The sequence below is a fragment of the Tricharina praecox genome, assembly GCF_024521635.1.
Source record: "Tricharina praecox strain CBS 144465 chromosome Unknown BZA05scaffold_2, whole genome shotgun sequence".
Taxonomy (NCBI): domain Eukaryota; kingdom Fungi; phylum Ascomycota; class Pezizomycetes; order Pezizales; family Pyronemataceae; genus Tricharina; species Tricharina praecox.
The window spans coordinates 1,669,622-1,696,397 of record NW_026250404.1 but is presented as its reverse complement, the minus strand read 5'-3'; the positions used below and the strand labels follow the sequence as shown (position 1 = coordinate 1,696,397).

The following is a 26,776-nucleotide window of genomic DNA, read 5'->3' as shown; positions in this document are numbered from 1 at the left end:
CAATTTGCATGCAGGCCGAGCAACCCAGAACCTGTCGACGCGGTATGTGAAAGTGCTCCGCGGAAAAGCGCACGTCAAGGCAGGTGTCAGCGCGCCTTGATAAAGAGCCTATCTACATCTTATCACGCCCCCCTCTATGCGCCCGCACTAGAAGAAAGCCAGCTGTCGTATCGTGATGGCGTCCTCGACGGCCCAATCAGCACCGATCGCGTAGGAGCTGGGTTGCTTGGCGAGATCCTACGCGTGCTCAGGGTGTTCTCGTCCATGTCACAAAAATCTTTTCTCCCAGACCCCTGGTTCCGTACTCTATCGGCCCAAAATCCGCGGAGAAACGATGCGACGGCGTACCTGCCCTTCCACCCGCCGAAAGACGACCTGCATACAGATATCTCGGAAGGAAATCGGGCCCAATTACCGCGGGAGTCAACGTTTATTGGAGCCGAAGCCGACGATCGCGAAATAGCGCACCCGGTGGCAGTTAAGGTATCAAGAGATAGAGTTGCATACATACCTGCTTATGGCAAGATGTACAGTGGCACTCCAGCAGCTGCTGACTTGGAATAGGGCCGCAAGAGGGTTCTTGGTTTAGATGGGCATTCTCCGTGAAGGAGACATTGAACAAGAATTGAAAGTTCCTATCAGCCCCATTGTGCGGCTGGGTTTGTCCCAAGTCCTCCAAGCCCTCCAAGCCCCCGTACCCCCATACCCCCAAACCCCCATTCACGAAACCTCCCGTACGAGCAACGGAGGCAGTTATCTATATCTCTGAGTTTTTCCGAGATATAAGTAGCCCAGAGGCCTTGACCGACCAGAATATAATCACATATCAGAGACCGAACAGAAGACCGGAAGACCAGTTGATCACCACTCCGTCTTCGCCTTTCCAGACTCCATTTCAACTTCCAACCGTCAGAAACGATCAGCAACCATGGGTATCAGTGTCCTTTGGAAGGCTCCGGCCATCAACCCAGTGAACCGAAAGGCTCTTTCCGTACCAGTGTTCAACCCGGTAAACATGTACGGACGGACGTTCTTCTTCTCGACATTCGGTTTCCTGATCGCGTTCCTATCTTGGTACGCGTTTCCTCCATTGGTAAGTCCAGATGCACTAGAGACCTCACGAATCATCCATGACGGGCCACTGACTCCTCTCAACTAGATGACCAAAACCATCAAAGGAGACCTCCATCTTTCCCAAAACGAGATAGCGAACTCGAATATCCTGGCCTTGACTGCAACTCTCGTGGTGCGCGCACTGGTGGGGCCGCTCTGTGATCGTTATGGCCCGAGATATGTCTTCGCTGCAATTCTTTTCGCTGGTGCGATTCCCACAGCTCTTGCTGGAACCGTTACCAACGCCACTGGTCTGCTCATTCTGCGATTCTTCATTGGTATCCTGGGTGCATCCTTCGTTCCTTGCCAGGTATGGAGTACCGGATTCTTCGACAAATCTGTGGTTGGAACGGCGAATGCTCTCATGGCCGGTCTCGGAAACGCCGGTGGTGGAATCACATACTTCGTTATGCCCGCTCTTTTCGACTCCCTCGTCACGCAACGAGGCCTTACCCCGCACGTCGCCTGGAGAGTTTCCTTCATCGTTCCGTTCATCTTGATTACTGCGACCGCAGTGGGAATGCTCCTCCTTTGCGAGGATACCCCAACCGGTGAGTCTGCCATATTAAATCTTGCCTTGTATGCATGGCTGACAAGTGTACCATAGGCCCATGGAGTGAGCGTCATCTCCACGCACACCAGACGGCACACCAGGCCGCAATCGAGGGAAAGATCGTGGACGCAACTGGCCATATCACCGATCTACCCACTTCCGATGACAAATCTGCACGCTCGGATATTGTGGACGAGAAGGTCAAGGATGTCGAGGCCCACAAGGCCGGAATCGATGCCGAGAAGGTGGAGAAGATTGCGGAGAGCGAGATCGTTCAAGCACCCACATTCAAGGAAGCCATGGGCGTTATCTTCAGTTTGCAGTGTCTTTTGCTCTCGGCGCCGTACGCTTGCTCTTTCGGTGGAGAACTCGCCATCAACAGTATTCTCGGTGCCTATTACAACAAGAATTTCCCCTCTCTGGGACAGACCAAGTCCGGACAATGGTATGTCGCTTCTTCAGAAACGAAGCATCGAATGAAAACTTACAATGATATCAAAGGGCTGCGATGTTCGGTCTCGTCAATGTTTTCTTCCGTCCTGCTGGTGGAATCATCGCGGATATCATCTACCGCGCGACCAAGGGCTCTATCGTAGCCAAAAAGTTCTGGCTCATCTTCGTCGGTGTGGCCATGGGCTGTCTGTGCGTCGTCATCGGCTTTTTGGACAGCAAGGACCATGCCACCATGGTCGGTCTGGTCGTTTTCATGGCCTTCTTCATGGATGCTGCCAACGGTGCGAACTTTGCAGTGGTCCCCCATGTCTTCCCTCATGCCAACGGTAAGCCCAGCGCAAACTCTAGTGTGCTTGACAAATGCTGATCTCCGTAATAGGTATCCTTTCCGGCGTCGTCGGTGCCTGCGGTAACCTCGGAGGTATCGTTTTCGCCATCATCTTCCGATACAACAGCACCAATTATGGCCAGTCCATCTGGCTCTCGGGAGTAATCATGATCGCCATCAACCTGAGTGTGTCGTGGATCCGACCTATCCCTAAGGGACAGCTGAGCCAGTAGAGCGGGATTGGCGGTTGGTAGTTGTGGTCGGTGATGTCTGGGTTTAATGATTGTATATAAAGCGTTTTGGAGTTTTGTTGTCTATTCCGTAATTTTCTTTTAGCTCGCGAATACATCTTATGAGATCTTTCATGTCATACTCACCCGTGAGGGCAGTTCTCTTGCAACGTTGACTCGCAACCGAGTTCAACCCTGCGATCACGAGTGATTCCGACTCCGCGCGGCAAGTAGGAGTGCTTCCCGGCGCCATGGTCGTCGAGCTCAAGGTGCTGGAGGATAGAGTACTTTCGTCGCGACATTCGGCGTGTTGTGGAGTACGAAGGCGGGTACCTGACAGCTCGCTCGAATCGATGTCCGTTGTCGACCGTAACTGGACTAATCACCCAGCATACAAAAACACCAGCACGCACCCGTGAAGGAGAGGAAGGACAGAGGTCGGAGTAATAATAGGGAAAAACAGAGGTCTTGCCCTCGTATAACAGGTTGCTGATGGTGCTCAGGTTACGTAACGCCAAGCCGCTTTCTTTCGACTTTCTCCGCGGCAGCTCCGAAGCTACAGGTCGCGTTCGACCTTCACGACTCGGCTGCAACGAGCTTGTGGAAAGCTCCTCGGTCTCGGACTTTGTCTGTGATGGCTGTCGTCGATTGAGGTGCTGCTTGGTCTCGAGAAGGTTTGGAATGTGGAGATGAATAGCTGAAGGTTGAGCGAAGGGGAATGACTTTAGGATCAGGAAGAGAACGCCCGAACCTTCAAGCTGAACTCGACGAAATTTCTTGGTGGCAGCCGGTTCATGCGCGAGTATCATATTTTCAGTCCACCTTCTCCGCGGAATACGGAAACACATGAAGTATCGCCTTCATGGCGGTGTGCAGCGGTTTACGGGTGCATGCACAGGATACGGGAACGGGATGGGAAGATGAGTAAATGGCGAAGACCAAGGCGTGTTACTCGTGCTCACAATAGCATTGCTGGCGAAGCTCGAATCGAGGCACTTGTGATCGATTCTTTGGCTTGTTTCGAGGACTCGGCCATACTTTTACCTACCGGCCAAGCTCGTCCTGGAGTGTTGGCGTCAGAGCTGTGGCCCAGTGGTCACTGGTGGTGAAGCAGACCAAAGACTCCGGAGCCTCGAGGTGGAAGGAATCAGAAAAACAACTAAGAGCCTGCTTGCCATTCAGTTCGGGGATCCCCAGTTCGGCCATCCCTAAAACCAACCCCAACCGTGCACGACGCTAGGGTCTTTAACTTCAGACCTGAAGACATGCGCAATGCTATGCACATACAATTCGCATTCGGTACCGAACCAAGTATTTTGAACTAATCCCATCAGCGTACCGACGCCACCTAAGTACGAGTAACTTAAGCACTTACGTATGATCAACATAACCATAAGAGGCAAAGAAAGTATTGTAAGAGGAAACTACTGCAGTCAGCTGAATTAATACAGAGTCTAACGCAAAGAAATCGGCACTTAAGAGTATGTATACACAGGCCAATAGGCCTACATAAACATCGATGTAGACGCAGATGGCCTCTACGCCTATGGCGCCATTACGAAGCACGACAGCGATATCAAGAATGATATCCACAATCCATGGTGATATAGAGGTCATATAGATTGTCTAGGTATCCTGTCTACTGCTCGGTTTCCGAGACTGCGCGACTTGAAATGGCCGCGGAGGTATCAAAACGAGTGCTATGTTGTGAATCATCTTACCTATCACAAATCGCATATCATGCACGTTCACCTAATACGTAAAAGTGCTTATACTCTAAACGTAGTTGAAGCGGAGTGCTTGACTCTTTTTTCATGTCCGAGTAGCTTCCTTCTAGCGGCAGTGCCTGGTTCTTTGTTCGTGCCCGAGACTCGGAGTACTTTCCGGCGGCAGTGCCCATTATTCGTACGCTTGTTTCCTAAGTAGTGAGACAATCACATTGTACTCTAGCCGTGGCGGTGGACGGAGAGACGCTCAAGATCACTTGCATCCCCGAGCTACCGCCATGCCCGCTTAGCTAGTCATTCCTCATGTCGCTGCACCCGCCAGCCCACCTCGTCTCCCACCGACCTGATTTGAACCTAACCTCCTAACACTACTTAGAAGGACAGCTTCTAACGGTGTTGCCACTACACGCACGCAGCAGGGCGTGCAGAGTATGTACGCTCTCTACCTCTCATAGATGTAACTCGTGACCATCTCGGTCACTGTAGATCACTCTTTTTATTGCATCCGGCCTGGGTAGTTAATGAGTTGCCAGTAGAGCTTAGCGCTTGCCCGTTCGTTCGTTGTATATAGGGATGAACACAACTCTTATATCTAGTGGAATTATCACCCTACCGGTGGTCCTTTGATTCCTTGTCACTGTTAACTTTTGATCCCGATCTCATGACCCAGACCTACTTCGAAGTGGATGGAGATGGCCGCTCAGTTTCAATCACTCTTTTTTGCTCTGCTCTGTTGCTAGCATTCGTTTTGGCCTGCGCGTGGTACTTGGATTAAACGGTTGAGCTTTGTAATGGAATCTGACCATGAAATTTGAACAGCTTGCGTACTGCTGTTATATATGACTTTTTGCTTGCTCGCGAAGACCAGCAATGACTACTATATCAGTCTATCACACCTTTCCTTCCGGCAGTTCGAATTCCCAATCACGTTCCACCGTACCCCTCGGGATACCCAAAATGGCGAACCTACGCGGATCGACCACCGGAACTGCTGGACAGATACATGTTATGTATGTACTAAAGAAGATACCGGAGGAAAACGAACGGAGGGTTCACATCAACACGTTGAGAGAAGATGGGACCACCTCATTTCCGGCTCCTTACCTAGACCAGTCACGTACGTTCACTTGGACCTAGTTACCTAGACACGTACTCTACATACGGTATACAGTTCTGCCCAGCGATGTTGGTATTTGTATGTACTGCTGATATCTTGGAAGTCACCATCCGCGTTATCCGAACCATGAAGTAGACCCGGCCAGGTAGTTATGTATCTGACAGTACGGTACGGTATGCTTATATATGTAAACGCGACGTGCAGCCACTCGGTATGACGCAGCCCGTCCATATATAAAAACCGTCGATTACGGTAGTTATATGGCCACGCACTATGGACCGATCGACGTAGTCTGACCAGCTGACCGAGCGGAGTCCGAGGGACATGTTACAGTAGTGGACTTGGACCGGCTGTTGATAGTGGACACTGGGCGGACGACCGGCGGACGGGCGCGTAAAACTTTGTTTGTTTGTGTCGACTTTCGTTTCCCTGTCTTTTATTCTCCTTCTTTTAGTTATCGGACGGCTGGCATGGGCGGAGAGCGACAGTGAACCCACGTGGAGTTCATGGACAGCGGTCGGAGTCTTGGTGACAGTGGGGGAGGATATGGAGTACACACTCTATATATGACTGCCTTGATCGAATAAGGTTGAATGCAATGATGAATAATAACAATAAAAGAAAAGGAAAGAAAAGAATACAGCGTTACTCGGCTCGGCGAGCGGCAGTTTTGGCAAACGCTGCGATCCTCGATACTCTACATATCGTACACGCGTAAGACAAGACTCCCACTCTCGTCCACGGGAAAATTCCTATCGGCATCGGCTTTTTGAAGAGGCGTGTGGGTGCTTTGTTGAATTGCATGGGAAGTCGGGAGGGGGAAGGGAGGCTACGTGCGCAGTCGGGGAATGAAACCCGGAGTGAACTGTCCTATCCCCGACTCCGGCGTGTTAAGTACCTGCTACCTGGCGTTTAGACACTTCGAGCTGCTTCCTTTTAGAGATGTAGGATTCCATGCAGCTGTACCTAGGCTATGAACCCAGCGAAGTGTCCTGCGGCGGAGCCATGGCACATATTCTGGTAGTACTCTACATGACTAGCGGGTACTTACTTTACATGATAGAGTGCATCCAAGCATCTTACGCAAAGATCTAGGCATCACTCGTGAAGATGGGGCTCAGCGTGCTGGACGTGGAGAAGTCGGGCGTAGTTAGAGTAATCTGGAGGCGAAATGTTATCTACGTGATCCCATCATGAATATCATACTGCTGGTATCTGCAATTGCTTCGCCTTTCTACGCTGACACTTGGGCGTGTAATACTGGCGGCACACGAACAGTTGTCTTGCAGAGTCGTTCGTCCTCTGCCCACTTTAGCTGCGTCTCACCGGTACTTTATTGGCGGAGACCAGCCAAGCGAACCGCCTGTTCCCACAAAAGGCAAGACGCCACAGTGCGAAGCGGGGGCGGTGCATCGAGCATACTGCTGCCTAATTAGCGTTCGTTAGTGAGTTACAGCCACTACCACTATGTACTAGATACTACCACCACCACCACCACCGCCGCTGCCCTCGTGCAGATTGTGATGGTGAACAGAAATGCCCCTCTCGCAATACGGAGAGCAGAGCCGCACTTGCGATGGAGACGGTGCCCTGAGTTCTGTGGCTTGAGCAGTGCGCCTTCGAAACCATTCGACTGGAATGTTTCTCTCGCCGGCACGATGGCCTTCCATCACGATCATCCGTGACACGCTGAAGGATCTCGCTCTTGCAAGCGAAGCCTGCCAGCACTAAGCCCTGCGAAGGGGGCCGAGACCACCCGGCAGTCCTGCTCCTGATTCGTTACCGAATCCTGGAGAAATGCAAGCACATCAGTCAGCTCCTCTATTTCTCTATTTATGGGCGCATCACTGTCTCGCCCAGCCTTGCGGCCACTGCTGATTGGCCGTTCTGGGCTGGGAAGCTGGCATTGAGGTCTAGGGACATCTGCTGCGTCTTTTCTTTTCCACCTCCTCTCATCTTCGACGCTGCAAGTCTGACTCTCCCGTCTCAGGCCCCACTGTGCTCTATATGGTCGCTCGTCCTTTGAACATATCCGCATTCGTGAAGGCCAGCCACCCCACCCCTCCCCTATAACCTACCAGCCCCCATTCCAAGCAGGTACAACATCGCCCGTTGCACCAGCATAAAGGCCCACCGGAGCCTTACCGGACACCATGTCGAGTTATCGAACGCACGGCGTCGAAGGCGAACACTTTAATAGCTACGGTGCGCCCTCCCCCTACACGCCCGGCTCCGACCACTTCTTCTTCTCCCCAACATCGCCCAACCCTCAGCAGCAGCCTCTCCGTCCGTACGACGACACCGAATACTCCGCGCTCCCCGCACCCGGGGACGATCACCGCGCTTCCGTCGGTACACAATCAACGACTCCGTTCATATCGGATCCGCCCGGCCGCTTCCGGTCTCGGTACAACAGGACCTTCAGCAACCTCTCAAAGACGGAAGAGATGCTGCGAAAATGGAGCACGGGCGTACATTGGTACGTGCCGACCAGCATGGTGGTGATCTTCCTGGTCGGATGCATGGGTGCTTTGGGGCATCACCTCTTCAACACCTCTCTGGACGGCGAGCCAGCCGTCAACCAGCTTTTCATGACTCGAACCGGTGTGTTCCTGGCCTTTTGCACGAAGGCTGCACTGGTGGGAGCGGTTGTGTTGTCTTATCGGTTCGTGACTCCGTTCAGTCCTCGACTCCTCGGGTGGATGAGGGGTAAGGGGGGTGCTTATCGGGAAGGATTACTGATCATGTGGCCACAGACAACGGTTATGGCAGACGCTGCGAGAAAAGCCAATATCGGTCAGGGGACTCGATGCTCTATTCTCCGTGGTGGAGGATCCGACTTGGTTCATCCTGGCGCCGGAAATATTTGTCAAGGCCAAGGTAGCGTCGGTGATGGCCCTCGCGACATGGTTGATCCCGATCGCATCGGTCATGTCCCCGGGTTCCCTCACAGCACAGCTCCGCGAAGTCACTTACGACGAACGGTGTAACGTCAAGTCCGTCAATTTCACGCTCGAGGCGGTCTCCGACTGGCGAAGCCCCCGGCACGGACAGATGGGGTTCAATATCGCATTCTTCAACACCACCCCGCCGCCGCCCGCACAGTCCGTAGCGGATTGGTACGACCAACCGTCGCAAAATACCAATCGCATCACGCAGCTCTCAATCTACACCGACCGACTCGTCCCCGAGAGGGACTCGCCGTGCGCCGGGTTTAACTGCACATATGATCTACAGGTTAGTCGGTTCGGACAGCTTGTAACTAGTGATCGTGGGAATTGACTTTGCCGGCAGTTTGTGGGACCGTGGTACAACTGCTCCAGGCAGAACTGGGATGCATCACCATTCAACCGTTCCGACTTTGCTCCGCAGTCAGCCCCGTTGGCTCAGCAGGGACGGAATTACATCTTTCAAGCAATAACCCAAGACCCGGATGAGAGTTTGCGCTACAAACTGCCACAGGATGGTTACAATGACACCAATTATTCGAACCAGGGAATCTTCCGGATCGATCCAGATATTTGGATTGCACAGGTAACCAACACCACCCGGATAAACGAAGACGCCAGCACACGAGCACGATGGCCCCACGTCATGGAACCCATAGCGTTGAAATGCGTGCACGAAAAAGCGAATTACCGGGTCACCTCGAAGTGGACCAACGACCGATTGGCACATCGCAAAGCAACCATCACGGAAAGCAGGACACTCTTCTCCAGATGGGGAGTCAGCGAGATCGGGCCCCGTCCGGACATGGAGAGATACAAAGAGTTCGTCGCATATTATACCATTGGAACGCAGATGAGAAACATCCTGGAGGGCACTTTGATCCTCGACAACTCCACCAGCAACGTGGTCACGCACACGAAGATGTCTCCAACGAGACTTGCGAACCGAAAGACTGCATGGGCTGCCGCAGACCTCGTGACTACGTTGCACGATTTCTACGAGGATCTCGTCATGTCGTTTATATCCGAGCCATTCATGGAAGTCTCGATCGACCAAGAAGTTGATTGTCAGAAGAAGTACGCCCTCTGCCACCTTGCTTACTCGACGAGTGCCGTTCCGATGCTAACAAAGTTTTTTCTATTTGTAGGAGGTACGAGAACAGATTCCGCTATGTGCCCAGCTCTCTCTGGATCGGCTACTCGATCGCGATCTTCCTCTCCTTCTGCGCCATCATAATCGGCAGCATGTCGATCCGGCACAACGGCATGTGCTCAGACACGACATTCTCAAAGATTCTCGTGACGACACGAAACACGACGCTCGACAAGCTCGTGATGATGTACCCCGGTGTGGCGCTCGGCGGCGACCCCATGCCAAAGGAGCTCGAGCGCACCGAGCTACGCTTCGGCGTTATCGATCCCGACCGCACCGGCCACGAGAGCGACCCGCTGCTGTCGAAGCACACGGCGTTCGGATTGGCGAAGGAGACCACCCCCATACACAGGTCCGATGTTCAGCGGACGTTGCAGGCCCAGGACGATAGCAATATGGAGCTTGGCAGTAGGGGGATGCCGTTTTCGGGCGCGGGAATGGGCGCCCTGCCGGGTTAGGACCGAGCGGGGAAATGATTGGGTGTATATTACGTTTTTTTTGGTCGTTTCGGAGGTTTTGCGATGTTTGTCTGTCTGTCTGGCGTTGCTTGCGGCGTTTTCAATGTTTATTCTTGATACCTCTACCTATGATACTTCTATGTACTCGCGCAACGTGCTGTGGCTGTGGCTGGTGATCATGTACTTTCTGTGTTTGTTATGTACCTACCTACCTACTCCCGACAAAAATGAGGGGCGGTCTGCGGATACCCACTTCGGTTCAGTGTTTTCTCGAGTTCTCGGTGCATACTTTATTCTACATATTGCGCAACAAAAATGAAAAGAACGGTTAGCTGGTTATTCGAGTTCTTAGGTATCCATCCATACCGCAGTCGATTCACAGGGTTGCCAGACTGCCAGTTGGCGCGTCCAATGTCTTGGGGATGTCGATAGTTACTAGACTCTTATGCGACGATCCCTGTGTTTCGGATTCCGAAAAGCAACCCTCCCTATGATATAATTCTAATTTCCTAGGCGCATTTACTGGGCGCATTCAGGCGGCGCGTTTACTCTGCGCACCGGTGGAGGAGGAGGAGGTGGTGGTGGTGGTGCCGGTGGTGGGCCTGAGTGCGGCCTGAGTTTTGAGTTTGAGATTGTGCAAGTGCCGATAGTTAGGATAGCGACCCCCGGGAGCCTGGGAGATTCTGGTATGTACGGTAGTTACGGTGTACACAGTCACTTTCCAGACTTCCACTGTCCAGGCTCCAGTATGTAGGTAAATTAGAGTAGGAATGCATGGTCGCATACTCTACATACCGGTACTACCTGGTACTACTGTGGTTACTAGTAGGTTGTAGGTATCGAACAGACAGTGGACAGTGGACACAGGCGATATCTAGGTATCCCGAGGGCACCACCGCACCGTACTATTATCCCGAGGGCACCGTACTATTATCCCGGGGGCACCGTACTCTACTGGTACTACTCTGGGTATCCCGAGGGCACTAAACTATGTGCCCTCTACCGTAGTTACGCCGCCGCCGCCGCAGGCCCGCAGCAGCAGCAGCAGCAGGGTTGAGCGACCGAGTCTGGGGAGGCCGGGGAGTCCCAGCGGAAGCGAAAGTGAAAGCGTGGACGGGTGGGTCGCGGTGGGGTCGCAGCGTCGGGGAGGGGGATTCGGTCCCCGCGAGGGATCGGCCGTGCCGCCCCGTCGCCGCCGCGCACGTGTGCCGTGGCTTCATAGCGATGCGCGGGAAACCGGTGGGCGCGTGCGCTGTTGCTGTCGTTGTTGCGGGTGGGGGGTGTGCGGAGTCCGGACGCGTACAGAGCGGGGGAGCGGGTGGGCAGCGGTGCCGATATGCCGGTACCGGTACGGTACTATAACGCGGCGACGGGCGATGGGCGACGACGTGGGTACGGGCTCGACTGCTCGACCGCTCGACCGCTCGGCCTCGCCGTGGCGATCAGTTGTTGTCGTCTTACTCAGGACTGGTAGTCCTCTCCGAAATACTCGAGTATGTACAACGCGGGTATGTATCTAGAGCTGATAATTTCTTCGGCTTTTTACCCTCGTGTACCCCTCCGGCGCTGAAATTGCGCCCATATACCCCCCTTACCTCGATGTACCCCACACAAAATTTTATAATTAAAGTACGGTAATTGTTTACTACAACAAAACAGATTTATTCCTCCACCACCACCAAAAACCAGATTTTAGTTCAATTAAAGTACGGCAATTCTTCACCACAACAAAACAAATTTTATTTCTCACACAACAAAACAGATTTATTTCTCCACCACCAAAAGCCAGATTGTAGTTCTGCCCACCAGAACCACCTATGTAGCTGCCTTTTTTTCGGTTTGTTCAGTAATTGCTTACCTGTGTGGCTGCCTAGATTTAGGCGCATAGTGACCAACACCCGTGCAGATGCTGCAGCGTGGCGAAGGTTTATTAGGCACGTCCGGCAGACTAAGTCTACCATTGCTAGGAGTGTACCTCTTCCTCCGCATGTCGCCCTTCTGTACTCGCTTTTTGCCGGTCTACCCCGCGATATCTTGGTCAATGGTGGCTTGTAGACAAAAGGAATATTCAGTGATTGAGAAATAAATTTTGTTTTGTTGTGGCGAAGAATTGCCGTACTTTAATTATGAAATTTTGTATGGGGTACATCGAGGTAAGGGGGGTACATGGGCGCAATTTCAGCGCTGGAGGGGTACACGAGGGTAAAAAGCCGTAATTTCTTTTTCATCAGTGCATGATAAGTCACTCGCTGTGCGGCTGATTGTTCCTGCTGGAATTGAGAGAAGAACTTGACTTGATTGATTGATGTATTGATGTATTGATACGAGAGGGATGAGAAAGAAGAGAAAGAAGACTGCTTATAAGAGAAACGAGCTCGTATGGACGACGAGAAGGCCGGGCCTCAGACGGAGGATGCGACGAGACTCGAGAGTCGTCGCCGGACTGGGCTGGGGGCTTGAAGGCTTGAAGGCTTGAAGGCTTGAAGGCTTGAAGGCTTGAAGGCTGACGAGGCTGATTCTGATGAGAAGCTATGGACAATGGACAATGATACTGTAGTAAGCAGCCACGGAGGAAATGAGGGCAGTGAATATGCAAACAGACTGTGAAAAGTAGCAGTGATACCGGAACGGGTAATGAGATGTATAATATCAACAGTTCATGTTGACATTGTATGTATGTGTCTTACTGCCCGTTCCAGTGTCACTACTTCTTTCCGCTATCCTTTGCACACTGAGCCCATTTCCTTTATGCCTACTTATCATTGTCCCTCAGTCCACGACTTCTCACCACAATCCGCCTCTTTAGCTAGGTAAGCCTTCAAGCCTTCAAGCCTCCAAGCCTTATAGCCTCCAAGCCCTCAAGCCCTCTTCGCTTCAAGCCTTCAAGCCTCCAGCCTTCAAGCCTTCAAGCCATCAAGCCCTCAAGCCTCTAGCCCAGTCCAGTGAGGGCGACGGCGACGGCGATAGCTACCATCGCACCCGCTGTCTGAGATTTCATCTGGTTGTTTACACGAGCTCGTTTCCCTTATTACAAGCAGTCGGCTTTCGAAGCTTTCGCATATTTCTCATCTTTCTTGGATGATGTCGGATCATTACATCGGTCAAGTCAAGCAAGGCAAGTTCTTCTCTCGGTTTCAACAGTTTACGGTGGGTTTGTGTCAGTTACTGGACAAAGCTTTTACCTGTGGCCACTACCCGGCCTAGGAGACGGCCAGGAGAGGCCAGGAGACGGGCAGGGCAGTGGGAGGTATGTAGGGAACTCCGGTATACTCATAGTTCCGTCACCCACCACAGGTCCGCAGCGGAGCAGCGGAGTAGGATCTACTCTACTCTACTCTACTCTACTCCACATACTCTGGAGGGGACGGGTTATGTAGGATGTCATACAACTGTCATAATCGGTAACTAACAGTCGAACGCAATGAACAAAGCGAGTGTGTACAAAGTATGGATGAAGCTACGCAGGAGTGGACGCTCGTAAGACCTCCTCCAGAGCAGCCCTCAACCTCCGCAAACAAAACCAGCTACCATTAAACTATCTACAGAATAACCCGCGTAAATACAGTCATCAGGGTATAGGTATAGGTATCATCAATTCCGTAATCACCATCACAATCACAACCACAATCCTAAGCGCACTTCCCATATTCCACCCCACCTCACGCCGACCGTGCCCGTTCCTTCCCCTTCCCGCCCTTGACCTCCGAGTCGCCCGCATTCTCGACTTTATTCCACAGCTTCCTCTTATACCGCCTACCGATGCTTACACGTCCAGTCTGCAGCTCCTCCTCATCACTCGAGCTCCACGATCCATTCCCCTCATCATCACTGCCCATTGGCGAGGACAGCTGCTTAAACCTGGTGGTCATCGACCGTCGCTCCTTCTCCTCCGTGTGCGCTTTCTTCATGGCCATATGGTCCTCATCGAAAGCGTCCGCGACACGGACTCTGAGCCCCGGAAGGGCGGTATCTAGGAAGCGCTGGAGATCAGGCAGGTGCTCGCGCGGTGGCCGGTACGTACCGCTGTCGTTGTCGATTACTAGCTCGTAGTCGGCGATGTTCTTTGAGGGGGGGAGGCGGGTCGGCGAGTGGTCGGCGGCAAATTTGGTCGGTGGCGCCGGGTGCTGCTTCATCGCGAGCGGCCGCACGAAGAATTCGCCCGCGAAGCCGACGTGGATGCTGACGCTGCTGTGCATCGTGTGCTTTGTGCTCCTGTCAGTGACGAAGAGGAAAGGAAGGCAGGGGGCTTACCTTGCTCAACATCTGGATGCCGAACTCTTTGCCTGTCTCCGTGAACCGCCACTCGCTGTCGAGCGTTATCACGTAGGTGTACAGCCGCCCGCCCTCGCCCCAGTGCGTAAACTCGAGGAACTTCCGCGCCAGCTCCTCCCTGGAGGCTTCGGTATTGCAGACACCATATGTGGTGTTCTTGTTGTAGCTGTAGATGGTTCTATATTGGTGTTTCAATGCACGGTTGAGCGCGATTCCCAGCAGCCCCTTCTTGGTGTAGAAGGTCTTGATGATGGGCCGGAAGACTACGTATTGGTGGACGAGCGAGGGTGGGAGCGGTCCCGGGAGCTGGATTTTGGTTGCCGCGAACGAGAAATGCTGGATCCGTGGCCGCCTGGGCGACACGGAATTGCTGTTGGTGTTCGGAGCCGAGAGATCCACCGTCGTGTGCGTGATTATACCGATCAACGGCGAGAAGTGCTGGCTCCACCAGTCTTTCCCGGCACCTCGTCAGCACATCCCGAGATACACCCTCAAGCCGGGAGAAAATACTCGGAGAGATAGTATACGCCCTATCCAGCAGCTCCTTGTCGGCATCCTCCTTCGGGATCCTCTCGACCTTGATACCGACATCCACCTGCCCTTTACCCCCCCACTTGCCACACCCCGCCATAACCGTGGCGACCCTGAGCAGGCCCACCCACGTGCCATGTCCCGTGCTCAGGGTCTGACGTTTCTCCAGCTCCTTCCCGCCTCTCTCGTCAGGCAAAAGATCCGCCGCATCCAGATTGCCCGTCCACATTCTGGTGACGCCCAGCTTATCGTCATGGTTCCCGGGGTCCTCATCCATAATCTTGACCTTCAGCATGGCGCCCGTCACGGGCACATTGCGCACAACCCACGTCTCCTCCCACGACGGACTGAGCGTCGACCGCTGGGTCTGCGTGCGGTAGTGCATCTTGGGGATCATGGTGCCCGGGAACCGCAGCGTCGCGATTATGTACGGGTCCGACGTGAAGCTGGGAACGTCCGCGATCGGCAGGTGCGAGGCGTTGTGGAAGGTTATATTGAGCTTGTACCGGGGCCCCGGTGGGAAGCCGGCCATCGGAGAGCCGTGGGTTAGAGATTTGGACCGGGACATTGTGGGGAGTGTCTATGAACTGGACTGGACTCGGGTATGTTGAGGTGGCCAGTAGGGGGGATCCACGGGGTTTTTAGAGTTCTTTCAACCGAAGTAACAAAGAAGTCTGCCGGCCTCGATCGCGGGAAATGGATGCGCCCTATCCGGCAGCGCTGAGACGGCGGGGTATGCTAGTCTAGTGAGGTTTTGGGAGGAGACAAGCTTTCCCGTGGCTGAGGCCGGGGCTGGACGAAGCGGCTGATGACGTAGGAAAGAGCTAATTAAGCGAGAAGATGAGGGCTCGAGAAGAAGCGACTTCGGACTCACCAGAGGCATGCGATGGAACGGAGCGGAATACGGTACCGGTAGATAGCTAGAGTGTCTCTCCAACAACGCGAGCCGATGATCCACCTCCTGCGCACCGCGGCACACAGTCGTTAAGTACTCTGCTCGTCCATCTCCATCTGACTGTGGTCCCGCTCAGCTGTAGTTAGGTGACATGGAGAACTGCAGGCTGCTGACGGCGGTTGAGACACAGCGCCAGGACATGTGACACCGACTAATCGGAGCCTAGTCTCCCAGGTGGTACCGTAATCGCTCTCCACAGGACCACCACAGCCCATTCAGACTTTTCCCGGCAAACGACAGCTGCTCTTCCTCGATGGCGTAGATACGGTATGCACTATCGTTACCCATCGCTCCGGCGCGCAGCCTTTTCTGCATTGCCCCTGCCAGGCTGCCACCGAACGTCCGAAATAACCTGCCGAGCCCGAACGGCGCGGCGGCAACGCGCGTATCATGCCCGTCCAGCTCTTGGCTGTCGGGCATGGCCACAGAGAGTCACTGACAGCTGGCTGTCGTCGCGTCGTCCGCACGGCGCATGCACTTCACAGTGCGCACAGCCCGGGCGCTGCTGCTCCCCCCCGCTTGGCATGTGAGTAGATTCCAAGCCCGCCGGTCAGCCGTTCGGTCCGCTTGTAGCCTGAGCCAGTACTAACTGACTAGTACCGACGCAGGACCCTGAATCCCTGGCGATCCTGCCCCCCCCCCCCCCCCCCCCTCCCCCCCTCTCCCTCCCCCTCCCCCCGCTTTCGGAAACCCCGCACGTGCTTCGCTCCGACCGACTTGCGAGGCAGAATCACAGCTCCGGGCCCGACTTGCGAGGCAGAATCGCAGCTCCGAGCCCGATTCGAAAATCTGGGCGTCGGCGAGGAAATGAATCGGCAAATGTGTCATTTCCCAAGCCCTCGGCGCATATGTAGGAGAATCTTCTCGTTGCTCACGGAACCACCGAACCGCCGCCGAGCCGGAAATATAAGCCCAGGCCTCAGCTCATTCGGAGTTGTAGTGACGTGATAGACAGATAGCGGAAGCGGGGAGATAGAACATCAGTCTATTGTCGCTATACGGGTAGTCGAAGCGGAGAGAAAGAGAGAGAGAGAACATCAATTTACTGCCGCCCACGGATATGTAGTGGAAGTGGAAGTGCCGGATACCGAAATGAGCGGTTATACCAGAGACGTGAGTGATATCCGAGAGCTGTCCCATGCTCCGAACTCCGAACTCCGAACTCCGATCTCGACTCTCGAGTGCGAGTGCGAGACAGATGCCTTCCAAGTTCCGTGGCGATTGCAGACCAATTCCAATACCAATTCCAATTCCAAGTCTTCAATTCCAAGCCGTCAACAAGCAAACAAACACTCCCGCTCTCGTGGTATGATAGTACCATGTTGCAAGGACCCATCCCCCCCCGGGCTAGCTAAAGTACAATATGGGAGTCTCTGGTGTATGACACATCCCGCAGCGCCAACCCTCCTCTCCTCCCGGTGATGACACCACAGTCGCAGCCGCAAGACCGCCCAGCCTGCCGTCAAACCCCCAAGCCCAAGGCCGATCCACACCGACCGCCCAGCCTGCCCCGAGTCCGGAAGTATACCAACAAGCACTGCCGTCCACCCCGATCCGTTAACTTCCTAGGCGCACTACACACTCGGAGACTGCCGTTGAGTTATGTAGAACACCCCAAGCCCGGAAGCATGCCGAGAGCACTTCCGTCCGTCCCAAATGCGTTCACTTGCGCTTCCCTAGGCGTACTACACAATGCAGACTCGGAGACTGCCGTCAAGTTATGTAGAATACCCCAAGCCCGGAAGCATACCGAGAGCACTGCCGTCCACCCCGATGCGTTCACTTGCGCACTACACAATTGGGACTGCCGTCGAGCTAGAATCTCCCAAGCCGCCCCAAGCCGACCCAAGCCCGTCCGCCCAAGCCCGCCCAAGCCCGCCCGCCCAAGACTACCGGCCCGCACGAACGGCTATGTAGGGAATGTAGTAGTGTTGACCGAGCTCGGCCTACCGTCTACGGTACATACCGTTCTGGGCACAACCCGTGTCCACAGACCACAGTCCACGTCGTCGCCGAGTGCGGGTTGTAGGTTCTAGAACAATCATCTCGTGTATCATACGATGTCCCTGGTCCGTCCGTCTTGGTCGATCTTGGACCCTTGGTACTCTACTCAGTAGCTAAAGTTGACGTTGCCGTTATGTATCATGATCGGGTTAGGTTGGGCACCTTGGAGGCCATATATACCGTCATAAGACCCTTGGTCCCTGGTGACGTGCTTCCCCGTCCGTCCGGCGTCATTCATGACATCTGTGATCTATGACACGCTCCCAAGATATGATTCCATTCGTTCATTCATTCATTCAATTACTTTTACCGAGCAACTACGGACAAGTCTCCTCTGCCCTTTGCCAACCCAAACGTGCAGCGAACCCTAATGACATCTGGCAGGTAGGTGGTATCCCTCAATCCACCAGCGAGCAAGCAATCAAGCAAGCAATCAAAAAGTACAAGACAAGACAAGACAATCGCAAACCCCAAAATCCAAATCGAACCCAAAAGCAGATGCAGTACTCCCAACAAAAAAAAACGCAAATCCAAAGCAAAGCAACTCCCAATGCTCCCAAATCAATTCGGCCCCAAAGAAAAATCTATATACCCCCTCCCCTTCCCCGTCCCCACGCCTCATGCAGTCTTTTCACAGAATCACAGATACAACCCCCCAGTCTCATCGACATGGCCCTCCCTGGTTCTCCTCGGATTAGGGCCCTGGTACACGCCCTCCTCATTCCTCATGCTGTCCGAGTACTCGTACGAATACCCCACCTCCGGCGCAGTCGGTGAGCCCACCTCCCCCCCCCGCAGGGACGGATGTCTCCACGAGTGTCTGAACGCGGGATGTTGCTCGAGCAGTTCCTGCGACTCGTTCGGACTCGGCGTGTGCTGGTTGATACTCGGCATTCGTATCGCGTCGTTCTCCGGGTACGGGAGCATGTGGTTTGGTGCGCCCGGACGCCGCGCGGCAAGGCCGGGGTCGGCGGGTTGGCTGGCAATGGGGTACAGTGGCGAGACGGTGTGAGGGTATTGAGGCGCAGTGGGGTAGATAGGTGACACGTTTGTCCTGGAGACCGGGCTGACAGCGGGTGAAAAGGCGGGGTGTTGTCTGATATCCGGCTCTGGCACCGGAACGGGAGCAGGTGCGGAAACGTACGAAGTTCTCTCGGTCGCACCGATAACAATTCCATGCGTGGGAATATCCTGATCTTGGACATATTCCTGATCGTTCGGCGTGGGGTGCTCCACCATCAACCCTCCATTGTCACTCGAGTACTGCGCGTAAACGCCCAGACCAGTGGGATGGTCTGTTGGGCGGCTGCTGGGGTAGCTAGCGGGCGGCGCAGCATGTGAAGTGAGACTGTCATGGTTGGACTCTTTTCTTGCCGCCACTTTTTCGGCGTGTTCGTGGCGCTTCCGGACACCGACTAGGCACCATTTCATACCGCGAAGGAATGCCTTGATGATATCGAAGGGGTTGAAGGCGTCGACGATCGCCTTCCATGCAGAGGTCCCAGGTGTATCGACGGGGAATGCGCCAGGTGCTGCTTCGGGAGAAGCGACCTGGTATGGGGCGTAAGGGAAGGCGAAGAGGTGCAGAATCGAGAAAATAATCATCTCGAAGCACACCAACAGGGCGTTAAATCCGATCGAGATATCGCCGGGCGAGATCTTTTTCGACGGTTTGACGATGTTGGCCGAGGTGAGGAGATCGAACACCACCATCTGCCAGAAACAGAAGAAGATGACGAGCTTGATACACAACAATTTTAGCAACGGCCTGTTCGGCGCCAAGGCAGTCTTGAGGTTCATGTAGAACGCGATCAGCATGTACATCGCGATGGTTACTGCGATACAATTGAAGAACACCATCCAGAAGTGGGCGAAGGCCGGATGCGCCGAGTCCTCGCAGTAGTGTCCCGTTGCCTGAGTTGCTGTCGCGATTATGGTAGTCGCTACACGGATGAAGCAATATTGAAAGATACAGATCCAGACAATCTTTGCGTGACGATTAGCATCCTAGCTTGCTTCGACCTCTGGGGGAGAGCACAAACATTGAACCAGGTCAATCCGCTCCTTGGCTGTCTCATCTTCCCGCTCGCACACTTGTTGATCCAGCTAGCCGGCCATGGCCACGGATTGACCACCATGGTGGCAAAATACTCCTTCTGGCGTCGCAGATCGGGCGCAATAAAGAAGCACATCAAAGTGAAGAACGAAGCGATCGCAAACGCCTCGTAGCAATCGCCTAAATCCCTCTGTATCAGCCACCACAGCCCCCCTCAACAGCTATCCTGGAATAACATACGCGCAACCTGCCAGTAGACCGCATGCCAGTACCAGACGTAGCTGAACATCGTCGTGACCGAGTAGATGGGCACCATGAAGAGGATGCGGATGATCTGGCGCTGCTCATTGCGGTTCGTGTAATTCGAGGCGTGCTTGTAGATGAGGTAGAGAGAGAAGGCGGTCGAGATTAACGTGCAGGCCTAACGTACGAACGGTTAGTTAGCCGGAGGTATAACTATAACTATCATACCAAGCCGAGGAGGAGGGGCAGGAGGAGGAGGAAGAAACCACCACATACGATGCATATTATCCAGCCCAGTTTGTGGAATGTAAGAGGGCCAGCAACCGGTTCTACGTCCCCTGCGGCGACTGTCAGTATGAAGATCGGGACGGTTTGTTTGGCGGCGGCGATGTGGGGGAGGGTACTTGCAGTGGGTTTCCGACAGTGTCGAATTGCATACCACCATCTTTGTGTTTTGTGGCGTATGGACGAATAAAGGGCCTCAGTTGATTATCGTACGCTGGTGAGATGTCGGGGGCTGGAATAGAGAGTAAGAAAGAAAGAAAGAGAGAACGTAAGAGAGAACGCGAGAGCAGTAGAGGAGGAGGCCGGTAGGAAGGTATGTAGGTAAGCAAGTCAACTGTTAGACACAGACAATTCTGTGTGTATGTACGTATCTGCAGGGCCCGAATAGATTGGACTGGGCTGGGTTGGGTCAGGGAAGGTATCGTATCGTTCTACATCAGATGGCGAGGCAGCGGGCAGGAGAGATCGGACAGGACAGGACAGGACAGTGGACAAAGCCAAAGGCTAGTTAACACTCGACACCCTACCCGCACACACAGCTGACGACGACAAGCGGAGAAAGAAAAAGGGAGGGTGGAGGGGATGGAGGGATGGTTGGAGGGATCATCGGACCAGGGCGAACAGGACTGTGGCTATGGCTTTACGTTCGAGGTCTGTCTGGCTGTCTGTGTGTCTCGGGCTGATTCCCGGCACTGGCAACGGGAGAGCGAAGGGCGGCGGAGGGCGGGCGATCCTCACAGGCTCGCTCGCACGCCAGACACGCACATCCTGGTCGAATGACGACGAAACCACAAGCCCACAACTCCACAAGTCCAGTGTCCACACCTCTCCCCCCAAGCGGCACGCCAGTTACGCCAGTTACGCCACAGCGCATAGCCACAGCGCTCATCGGACAAGTTACAACCCCCGGCAGTTACTTACACATCTTATGATTGCTCGGGGGCTTGCTTGCTTTGCTATTCCTAGATCCCCGTCCGCAGCGAGACTGAGACATTCTCGAGTACTCTAGCACGGCAGCCCCCGACTCCCCGAGTTTCGGAAGTACTCACAATGCACATAGTAGATAGTACCGGTACGAGGATGCGCGGGCACATTTAAACTGCACATTCAAACTGCACAACGAAAGGACTGTCACATCACCTCAGCAGTGAGCACGCAAAAAAAAGCGAGCGAGCGAGCGAGCATGTACCTGGAATGCTGAGCTGGAGGGAGTGGATCAACCACCACGGGCCCCCACGCTCGCATGCGCAGCAGCGCAGGAACTGTAATTGTATGTATACATACAACCCACCTATATCCACTCCTGAGTTCTGATCTTCACGATCACGCCAGTTCAACACGATCCTGCATGGGAGGGGGACATGGGAGACATGGGAGACATGTCGCACTTGACGAAATGTCCCGCGCTATTACATACAATTTACAATTTTACAATTTACGTACGGAGGCCCGCCTGCCTCAGTGCCCCAGCAGCTGCGGCTGCGGCTGGACACGAGGACACGGGCATGTACACGGGCACGGACACGGACACGGGCACGGGCATGGAAGTGAAGTGAGTGCGTTTGCAACCTCGTTCTCTACTTACATATGCATCTCGAGGATCCGTGTTGCGTGCTCAGTCGTTGGACTCGGACTCCACGTGGGGAGCGAACTGCACAGTGCATTCCGTATTCAGGGCTGGCGAGATGGATTGAGATTTAATTCGCTGGCAGAGTCCGGACTCTATGGAACGGCAGACAGTCGGGCGGACAGACGGCGGATCACTCGTTCCACGTGACACCTGACACACACTGCACTCCGAGTCTCCGAGTCTCCGGCGGCGGCGGCGACGCAATCCGAAACATTGATTCTCCGCCGGCAGGCTATCCAACCCCCCCGTCTCTATTGTATGTCCCGGCAGCCACCCTTTACCTTCTCCCCTGCCCCCCCATCGCGCCACCCATGCCTCCCATGCCTCCCATACGTCCCATCCTGCCAGTCATCATGTTCTCCTGATTCTTGAGCACCTCAGGGTGGCGGTGCACACTGGGCAAGAAACCGATACCGACAGCGCGACGGATCGCCTTCGCCATGCGCCGCTGGTTTACCGGCCTTAGCCCCGTCTCCTTCGAGTGCATGATCCGGCCCATCGACGTGACGTATTCCGAGAGGAGGTTATAGTTCTTTCCACCACCTCGCGCGTTAGCACTCCCTCCCAACCAGCCACCAAGAGCTGTGTGTGTACCTTATACTGCGTAATCGGATTAATCCCAACGAGATCAAACGCGTCCCTGACGGGCTTCCTGTTGCCCCTCCTAGCATTCAACTCCTCCATAGTGAGATCATTGGGGGCATAAACATCACCCGCAACAAATCTCTGCTGGGAGCTGAGCAGTTCCTGCTGCGTGAACTCCTCCGTGGGCAAGGGCGCGACCGCGGCCCCCGAAGCAGCGGACGACGCCGCCCCCGCCCCCGGCGTAATCAGCATCGACATGATCTCGCTGGCGCGCTGGCGGGTCGCTGGGTCCGCGCGCCCGAGGCGCGCGTACGGACGATGGACTCGTGGGCCGCTGCCGGGGGTCTGCGCGCTGCTGCCGGAGGAGGAGGAGGAGGACGCCGACGGGTCGTACTGTGTGATGCGTGGCCCGACTCGCTCGTTGAGGATGCGCACGGTGCTGCTGAAGGCGCGGCAGGGCGCCGCGAGGGCGCGGAGTGTGCGTGTCATGTGGTGTCGTCGTGAGGCGTGGGGTGATGGCGGGGCGGATTGGATTGGTGGGGCGGAAGGTGCGTTGTGTGTATGTAGGTCGGTAAAAGAGTTGGTTACTTTTCCCGCGCTAGGCCTTTTACGATCAGCACTGAACGTCACTCGATGGCGACAACCGCACTCAGCCCGGTCGTCCAACTGCTCAATAGATCGCATAGTAGTAAATCCAAACATACGTCTAAATTCCTCGTTCGAAAGATTACATACATAATACAGATTTCGGTACGGTACGGTAAGCAAAGCAAAGCGCACATATGAACGCCAAAGACACTCCAATCCTAAGCCAACGAAAACATGTAAAAAAGCAGCCCTGGTATCCCATCCCATTCATCGCTCATTACAAAGGTCATATCCGTCATCCCTTACGCCTACATCTAATGATTGACCACCCTCAAACTTCTTCTGGGACTCAAGAGGACACCCCAGAACGTCGGCTCGCCCATCATCTCGTTGAGATCTGTACTGCTCCCGGTAGTATTTCTCCGATCCGAGCTCTCGCCGAACATAACGGCGTCTTGGCGATGCCCCGTCATCAGTCCGGCCATGCCCGACTCGCTGTTCTTCTCATATCCATTGGCATCACCCAGTCTTCCGGCGCTCTCCCTGAGCTCCCGGATCTTACGCTTGTACAGCCAATAGGCGCCGGCGAAGATGAGGATGACAATGAACACGATTCCGCCCACGACACCGCCGACGATGGCGCCGACATTGGGACTGTTGTCGTCGGGTGGGCTGGGGGTTACCGTGCTCGTGGTGACGGTGCCATCGGCGGCTGTCGAGACCAGTACGGTTGGCGCTGGGATGTACGTGGTGTACTTGTAGTCTCCGGCGTCACCGGTAACTAAGGGCGAGTCCGCCTCCGCCGTCTTTACCGGCTCGGAGATCGTTGCACCGCCGTTCTCGTCGCCACCGACCTCGTTGGCGACGATCTTTGGAACCTTATAGGTGTTGTCAGGCCGCTTATTGGAGCCGTCACCACCACTGCTACCACCTGACGATTTGCCGTAACCACCGGCTGCAGCCGAGTAGCCCGTGTTCCACTCCAGAGTGCTGGCATCGAAGATGTAGACGCCCGGTGCATCGCAGGACAACTCGCTCGTGTAGCCGCCAATGACGATCATCTGTGAGCCCACCATATCGCAGGTGTGACCGGCTCTTGCTGGGGGTACGTTTTGGCTCTCCATGTCGACCTTGATCCATTTGAATGCGGGCACGGTAAGGATGTACATATCGTCGTATTGAAGCTGCTCCATGTAAGGCACCAAGTTCTGTCCACCAAAGAAGTAGAGATTGTGCGAGGAACCGTCGGGAGCCGATGCTACCGCAGCGCAAGGGTTGACGCGGTACTTGGGGCTCGGCCCATCTGTGGCTTGTTTCGTCCACTTCTTTGTACCGAGATCGTATACATCAATGATGTTCATCTGCGAGAAAGTGTCGTTGGTGCCGCCACCGATGGCAAGCAGAATTCCCTCCTCGCCCCAAGGAACCTACCATCCGCATCAGTCAGTACAAACAACACCCGGAATCAGGCCAGCGCAGTGACTCACGAAAACCAGCACACCATCCGCCCTTTCCGGCACACCGGCCTTCTCCAGTCCGCTCTCGGTGACATTCCGGAACTGCATTTTCTCCATATCGAATTCCAGCAGACTCTTGAGATAAACCCTGGGGGTCTGATTACTCCAACCCTGTGTTGTCCACTGATCCAGATGACCGCCAAAGTAGAACCCCAACGACCGTCCGGGAACACTGACGCCGGCGCCTTCGGCCGCGCGCTCGATCTTCTGCGACCCCGAGTTCTCCGCCACCGACGTCTGCGCCTCGGACCACTTTCTGGAGGCGATCTCGTACTGCCATAACACGAACTCGGTCGGCTGCCCGAGCGGCTCCACATCGGAGTAGAGACCGCCGTAGAGAAATATCCGGTCGTAGTCGTGCCAGAGGTAGCTATCCATCCCGTCAGCAACACTTTCCAACCAGACCAGCCACTCGCCGGACCGGACCACATAACATACCCATTCGCCACCTTCGGCGGCCCATCCGGAACCGGCAACCCCTCCATCTTTGGGGCGTCCGTATCCCAGTCCTCGCGCACCGAGAGCGTCAAGAAGTTATTATTCCAGCGGTCCGTGGTCTGTCCCGCCCGACTGAGGGCCTGGCCGCCGTAGATGTAAATGGTCCCGTTAACCAGCGCCGCTGTAGGTCGGTCGGTCGCCGGTCAATCATCTTCCCTAAAACACACATTCGGGAACGAAGGACTTACTCTGGTGGCTGTACCGCTTGCATACATCGGTGGGACTGTTCGCTCGACGCTCCGGCTGCAGTGTCCCGGCTTCCACAGGCACAAGCAGTGTCAATAGTAACACCACCGCCACTGCTAACGCCGTACTCCAACTCTTCCAGGATAAAAAAAACGATCGAGGTGTCATGGTGGCTCGTATGTGGACGGGAGGGCAAAGAAAGAGAAGAGTATGGAAAAGCCCAAGGGCAAAAAAGTACGGTAACAAAGGACCCTGATCAGCAGCGGCCGCAGGAGCAGTAGCAGTGGTAGTAGCAGAAGTGATAACAGCAGCAGTGATAATGGAGTTGTGGTATGCAGCCGTTGTTGTAGTTGTAGCAGAGGAATGTACCGTACGCAGTAGTAGTATCGGTTTCGCCCCCAAGTGTTTCACACCCCACGACCCACGACCCACAAGCCAAAAATGATATACCAGTAGGTATCTCGCTGTTTATCGATATCCGCACCGAGCCGGATGTGACAGATGTGATAGATTGGATATGCGCGATGCGGATGGAAATCAGATCAGACGATGGCGAGGTCTCGCGCGGCGCTGGGTCTCGTGGTCCACTATTGGTCCTGAACAGAACACCCCAAGCCAAACAAAAATAAAAACAAAACAAAACAATCGGAATATAAAAAAAATAAGCGGCGGCAATCGAAAAGGGCTTTAGTGCGGACGGGACGAGGTGCTTCAACTCGAGCCGTTGGAATGGAATGGCACTTGGTGGTGATACAGAAGTACTTGTGTAGATCCGGTCGGAGGAGGAGGGGGAACTGGAGGAGGTAGAAGAGAGCGAGTTCGAATTGAAGTTAGTTGAGACCAAACGGAATGTGCGAGGGCGAGCATTCATCAAAAGTGCCCTCTGCTCGCTGCCCTCTGCTCGCTGCCCTCTGCTCGCTGCCATGAATGATATCACCAGTTACCGGTTTCGCATCTTCTCGAAGCCTGCTCTGCTCTGCTCTACTCGTAGAGTAGAGTAGGCGAGACACCCCCGCTAGGCGCTAGCGGCCAATGGCCATATCCATGGAACCAACCAACCAGCCACAGAACGTAGCCACTCGCCACTCGCCGTACGTCGGTAGCACTTCCCGGCTCGTCCAACCACAGCAGTGATTCCCACTGCCCAGTGCAGAACCTTGCTTTCCTCGCAAGCGAAGGATGGCGAAAAACACAACTAACGACTGACGAGGCCAAGATCTCCAGGGCAAGGTCGCCATGGATCGAGAATGGTGAGATATCGATGTTGTGACGTGCGCACGCACGGCGCTCTGCGTTACATAGCGGGCTGTCACCTGGTATTTAAGCTCCACGTACTATCATGGGCA

General features: G+C 54.6%; 11 protein-coding genes across 11 annotated transcripts; 4 read left to right on the top strand and 7 right to left on the bottom strand.

Annotated features, from left to right (window-relative positions):
• Window positions 1–928: 928 nt before the first annotated feature.
• Window positions 929–2,680, top strand: BZA05DRAFT_428454 (major facilitator superfamily domain-containing protein; the record flags this gene model as incomplete). The annotated part of the gene is made up of 5 exons (XM_051486095.1): window positions 929–1,093; window positions 1,160–1,664; window positions 1,721–2,111; window positions 2,168–2,445; window positions 2,499–2,680. 5 exons carry the CDS (start codon window positions 929–931, stop codon window positions 2,678–2,680), a joined length of 1,521 nt encoding a protein of 506 aa, XP_051343703.1.
• Window positions 2,512–3,770, bottom strand: BZA05DRAFT_110831 (uncharacterized protein). The gene is made up of 2 exons (XM_051478576.1): window positions 2,821–3,770; window positions 2,512–2,761 (listed from the first exon to the last, which is right to left on the bottom strand). The coding sequence occupies exon 1, from the start codon at window positions 3,523–3,525 to the stop codon at window positions 2,821–2,823; it is 705 nt and encodes a 234-aa protein (XP_051343702.1). The 5' UTR covers window positions 3,526–3,770; the 3' UTR covers window positions 2,512–2,761.
• A 3,588-nt stretch (window positions 3,771–7,358) lies between these two features.
• Window positions 7,359–10,491, top strand: BZA05DRAFT_433343 (uncharacterized protein). Its single transcript, XM_051486258.1, has 4 exons — window positions 7,359–8,186; window positions 8,278–8,758; window positions 8,816–9,546; window positions 9,618–10,491. The coding sequence occupies exons 1-4, from the start codon at window positions 7,675–7,677 to the stop codon at window positions 10,078–10,080; spliced, it is 2,187 nt and encodes a 728-aa protein (XP_051343701.1). The 5' UTR covers window positions 7,359–7,674; the 3' UTR covers window positions 10,081–10,491.
• A 201-nt stretch (window positions 10,492–10,692) lies between these two features.
• On the top strand, window positions 10,693–11,132 carry BZA05DRAFT_385357 (uncharacterized protein). The gene has a single exon (XM_051482406.1). The coding sequence runs from the start codon at window positions 10,855–10,857 to the stop codon at window positions 11,065–11,067; it is 213 nt and encodes a 70-aa protein (XP_051343700.1). The 5' UTR covers window positions 10,693–10,854; the 3' UTR covers window positions 11,068–11,132.
• Window positions 11,133–13,456: 2,324 nt separating this feature from the next.
• Window positions 13,457–15,451, bottom strand: BZA05DRAFT_456696 (uncharacterized protein; the record flags this gene model as incomplete). Its single annotated transcript, XM_051487563.1, has 3 exons — window positions 13,457–14,282; window positions 14,332–14,804; window positions 14,863–15,451. The coding sequence occupies 3 exons, from the start codon at window positions 15,449–15,451 to the stop codon at window positions 13,740–13,742; spliced, it is 1,605 nt and encodes a 534-aa protein (XP_051343699.1). The 3' UTR covers window positions 13,457–13,739.
• Window positions 15,452–18,347: 2,896 nt separating this feature from the next.
• BZA05DRAFT_110685 (organic solute transporter Ostalpha-domain-containing protein) lies at window positions 18,348–20,823 on the bottom strand. The gene is made up of 5 exons (XM_051478574.1): window positions 20,550–20,823; window positions 20,418–20,479; window positions 20,139–20,319; window positions 19,885–20,078; window positions 18,348–19,828 (listed from the first exon to the last, which is right to left on the bottom strand). Exons 1-5 carry the CDS (start codon window positions 20,584–20,586, stop codon window positions 18,482–18,484), a joined length of 1,821 nt encoding a protein of 606 aa, XP_051343698.1. The 5' UTR covers window positions 20,587–20,823; the 3' UTR covers window positions 18,348–18,481.
• Window positions 20,727–21,528, top strand: BZA05DRAFT_110721 (uncharacterized protein). The gene is made up of 2 exons (XM_051478575.1): window positions 20,727–20,929; window positions 20,980–21,528. Exons 1-2 carry the CDS (start codon window positions 20,867–20,869, stop codon window positions 21,433–21,435), a joined length of 519 nt encoding a protein of 172 aa, XP_051343697.1. The 5' UTR covers window positions 20,727–20,866; the 3' UTR covers window positions 21,436–21,528.
• Window positions 21,529–22,333: 805 nt separating this feature from the next.
• BZA05DRAFT_331717 (ribosomal protein S18) lies at window positions 22,334–22,893 on the bottom strand (the record flags this gene model as incomplete). The annotated part of the gene is made up of 2 exons (XM_051480604.1): window positions 22,334–22,588; window positions 22,651–22,893. The coding sequence occupies 2 exons, from the start codon at window positions 22,891–22,893 to the stop codon at window positions 22,334–22,336; spliced, it is 498 nt and encodes a 165-aa protein (XP_051343696.1).
• Window positions 22,894–23,485: 592 nt separating this feature from the next.
• On the bottom strand, window positions 23,486–25,772 carry BZA05DRAFT_110663 (kelch repeat protein). The gene is made up of 4 exons (XM_051478572.1): window positions 25,433–25,772; window positions 25,185–25,365; window positions 24,717–25,116; window positions 23,486–24,656 (listed from the first exon to the last, which is right to left on the bottom strand). Exons 1-4 carry the CDS (start codon window positions 25,596–25,598, stop codon window positions 23,544–23,546), a joined length of 1,860 nt encoding a protein of 619 aa, XP_051343695.1. The 5' UTR covers window positions 25,599–25,772; the 3' UTR covers window positions 23,486–23,543.
• Window positions 25,350–26,704, bottom strand: BZA05DRAFT_110666 (uncharacterized protein). The gene is made up of 2 exons (XM_051478573.1): window positions 25,447–26,704; window positions 25,350–25,365 (listed from the first exon to the last, which is right to left on the bottom strand). Exon 1 carries the CDS (start codon window positions 26,353–26,355, stop codon window positions 25,687–25,689), a length of 669 nt encoding a protein of 222 aa, XP_051343694.1. The 5' UTR covers window positions 26,356–26,704; the 3' UTR covers window positions 25,350–25,365; window positions 25,447–25,686.
• On the bottom strand, window positions 26,308–26,710 carry BZA05DRAFT_385349 (uncharacterized protein). Its single transcript, XM_051482405.1, has one exon. The coding sequence runs from the start codon at window positions 26,666–26,668 to the stop codon at window positions 26,453–26,455; it is 216 nt and encodes a 71-aa protein (XP_051343693.1). The 5' UTR covers window positions 26,669–26,710; the 3' UTR covers window positions 26,308–26,452.
• Between the last annotated feature and the right edge of the window lie 66 nt (window positions 26,711–26,776).